Raw genomic sequence first — 2,694 nt, 5'->3', positions numbered from 1 at the left:
GAATCAGCGCAGTGAACTACGTCTTTAAATAAATCAAAAATCTTTTTCTGTAACACGATGACTGAATGAGTGACGTCATGGGTTTCGTACACTTTCCGTAATGAAACATCCTTTCTCAACCGTAACTATGAGCGGCACCGCTACTCGGTACCGAGTAGAACCGAAACGTCTCCGGTCAAACACACGAACGGCGCGCCGGAAGAGAGAAACTGTTTATCAGCACAAGAAACACGTCTCTGTAGTTTTAGTTTCAACACTCCGCTGTCTCGTTTTCTACTCGTCGTATTTTCGGAGGTTTGACTCCACTAAAGGAAAAAGCTCTCGGAGGTCTTTCACTTCAGTTTATTGAAGTTAACTAAATCATTTTCTGTTGTTTACTTTCAACACGCATCAAAAAATATCCTTCAATTCGTATTTGGTCACTAAAGTATTTCACTCCTCCCCCCCCGAGCTGCAGGCTTTGCCCTGATAGGCCAGTGAGGATGAACTAATCACTTAAAGAAATAAAACCGCTCACCCGGCTTGTCCGTGACAACAATAAGAAGGTGGTGACCTGTCAGGTGGTATTTTATGCCCGCTATGGGTTTGGTGCCGGGGTCGTAACCCTAGTCCAGGTCTGATGTGAAGAAGTTTGAGCACCTCTGGACTACCAAAGTAAGGTCAAACCAGCACGCTGAATAACCGACAGGGAGCCGCAGGAAACGGCGAGCTGATGTTCTGTAGTGAAATACGAGGGACCGTCAGACCTTTATTTGCTTTTCAGTGTCGAGCTCTACTCTAAAGTAGCCCGGCATGCTTCAGTCTGTGCATCGTTCCTTCATCTGTGAAGAACCGCAGGACTCTCGGGCAGAGTTCCCGTCCCGGGTCGAGTCTCGTCTTTTCGCTAAGCTGATGTTCGAGCTCAGAGTTTATCTGCTGCTGAGTTACACTAAACATCAGTGTTTCCCTGTTTTGGTTTTAAAACGATAATCAAAGAATGAAAGATGCGCAGATTGAACCCAGCAGCTGATGTGTCTGCTGGAAACAGCTGGGTGTTTCCCTCAGGGGTCAGAGGTCGCAGCTGATCACAGAAAACATGAAACAAACTTCTGATCAGATTTTTATTTCCTGTATTAAAGAGATTTCTTCACTCACACCAGTTCCAAACACCCAGATACATGTTATCACACTTTAAAGTCTTTCTGTGGTGGTCTGCTCGGGAGCTGGGTCCTGCAGGTCAGGGTCCAGGTCCTGAGCGGCAGCAGGGTCCTGCAGGTCAGGGTCCAGGTCCTCCACCTCCAGGATCCTGCCTCAGTTCCAGTCTCCAACTATCTGTTACGGCAGCCGATGATCAATAATCAGCCTGCCGTGGAATGTTTAAACAAAATAAAGTTGGTCCTCTCCAGGTCCCGGAGGCCCCCGGACCCGGTTTGGGGACTCGGCCTTTAAAGCCTTTGAGTTCAGTCCGCTCTCCGACACCGGGTCCCGGGTCAGACACCGGGTCAGATCGGCATGGTTTTCCCGGTGACGGTCCTTTTGATGGCGGACGCCGCCATGCCCCCCATGAACCGGATCCCGGCGCTGCCCCCCGGCAGCAGCGACACCACGTACCCGACGATGACGGTGACCTGCAGCGCGGCTCCCAGCGCGGTGAGCACGGTGCTGTGGAGGCTCAGCGCCGCGTACAGAGTCCCGCCCAGGGCGCACAGGTACACCGCGGCCCCCGGGGAGGTGGGCAGGCCGGCGGCGAGCCTGCTGGGGCCCCGCAGCATCGCCGCGGCCGCGATGGCGAACAGCGAACCGAGCGACCAGAGCAGCGCGAACTTGCGGGCGTAGAGCAGCAGCAGCGGCGCGTACAGCGCGGACAGCCCGAAGCAGAGCGCGGAGAAGCACGCGCAGACCCCGCAGGCCACCAGCCGCTGCCGGCGGCTCAGGCCCGGCAGGCACGGGTCCGGCTCGGCCGACCACGGCCAGGAAAACCCGCCGTGTCCGCCGGAGCTCTGCCCGGAGGGACTGCCGCCGCGGCCCCCGGACCACGGGCGCGACCACCGCCCGAACCAGCTCCCGGGTACCGGCTCCGGGTCGTCCAGGTCCACCGTGGTGCTGGAGCTGGACTGGGAGATGGTCTTGGCGCCGCCGCCTTTGGACTGCGCCAGATACTCCTGCAGCTGTCGGTTCAGTTCCGCCATGACGGAGGAAGCTAACTGGCTAGCTGCTAGCTGCGCTTCTTCTTCGCTGCTTCCTAACCGCAGAACCTCCGCCGCCCCCCGGAGGACAGAAGAAGAAGCTGCTGACATCCGGGTTATTGTGTCGGAGGTGAAGTACTTTTACTCGACTACTGTACTGTAGTACATATTAGAGGTACTTTCCCCTCAGAGGGAAATACTTTAATGTTTTATTCTAAATTAAACAGTTTGTACATTAGTTCATATTTTTAATCATTTTGAGGTTTAACCTGACAACAAACATGAAGGCGTCACCATGACAACAGTCTCACTACTGCAATCAGTTAATGGGGAAATAATCAGCAGATGAATGAATTAATGATCATTAGCTGCAGGCTGATACTAAATGCTCAGTAAAATCCTGCTTTTAGGTGAATGCATGAGGAATAATAATCCAGTAATCTCATATATATATATATAGTGTGTATATATATATGTGTGTATATATATATGTGTGTATATGTATATATGTGTATATGTATATATGTGT

The 2,694-nt window shown here is 52.5% G+C and overlaps 1 protein-coding gene across 1 annotated transcript; it reads right to left on the bottom strand.

Moving 5' to 3' along the window:
• Positions 1 to 1,086: 1,086 nt before the first annotated feature.
• sft2d3 (SFT2 domain containing 3) lies at positions 1,087 to 2,229 on the bottom strand. Its single transcript, XM_046041468.1, has one exon. The coding sequence runs from the start codon at positions 2,166 to 2,168 to the stop codon at positions 1,482 to 1,484; it is 687 nt and encodes a 228-aa protein (XP_045897424.1). The 5' UTR covers positions 2,169 to 2,229; the 3' UTR covers positions 1,087 to 1,481.
• Between the last annotated feature and the right edge of the window lie 465 nt (positions 2,230 to 2,694).

This window comes from Micropterus dolomieu, unplaced genomic scaffold, assembly GCF_021292245.1.
Source record: "Micropterus dolomieu isolate WLL.071019.BEF.003 ecotype Adirondacks unplaced genomic scaffold, ASM2129224v1 contig_3470, whole genome shotgun sequence".
NCBI classification, from domain to species: Eukaryota; Metazoa; Chordata; class Actinopteri; order Centrarchiformes; family Centrarchidae; genus Micropterus; species Micropterus dolomieu.
Note: the sequence above shows the minus strand (reverse complement) of the source record. Positions and strands in the feature narration are given on the sequence as shown.

Coding starts and splice junctions, on each gene's coding strand:
- sft2d3 (XM_046041468.1), bottom strand. CDS start 2,168: ATGGCGGAACTGAACCGACAGCTGCAGGAGTATCTGGCGCAGTCCAAA.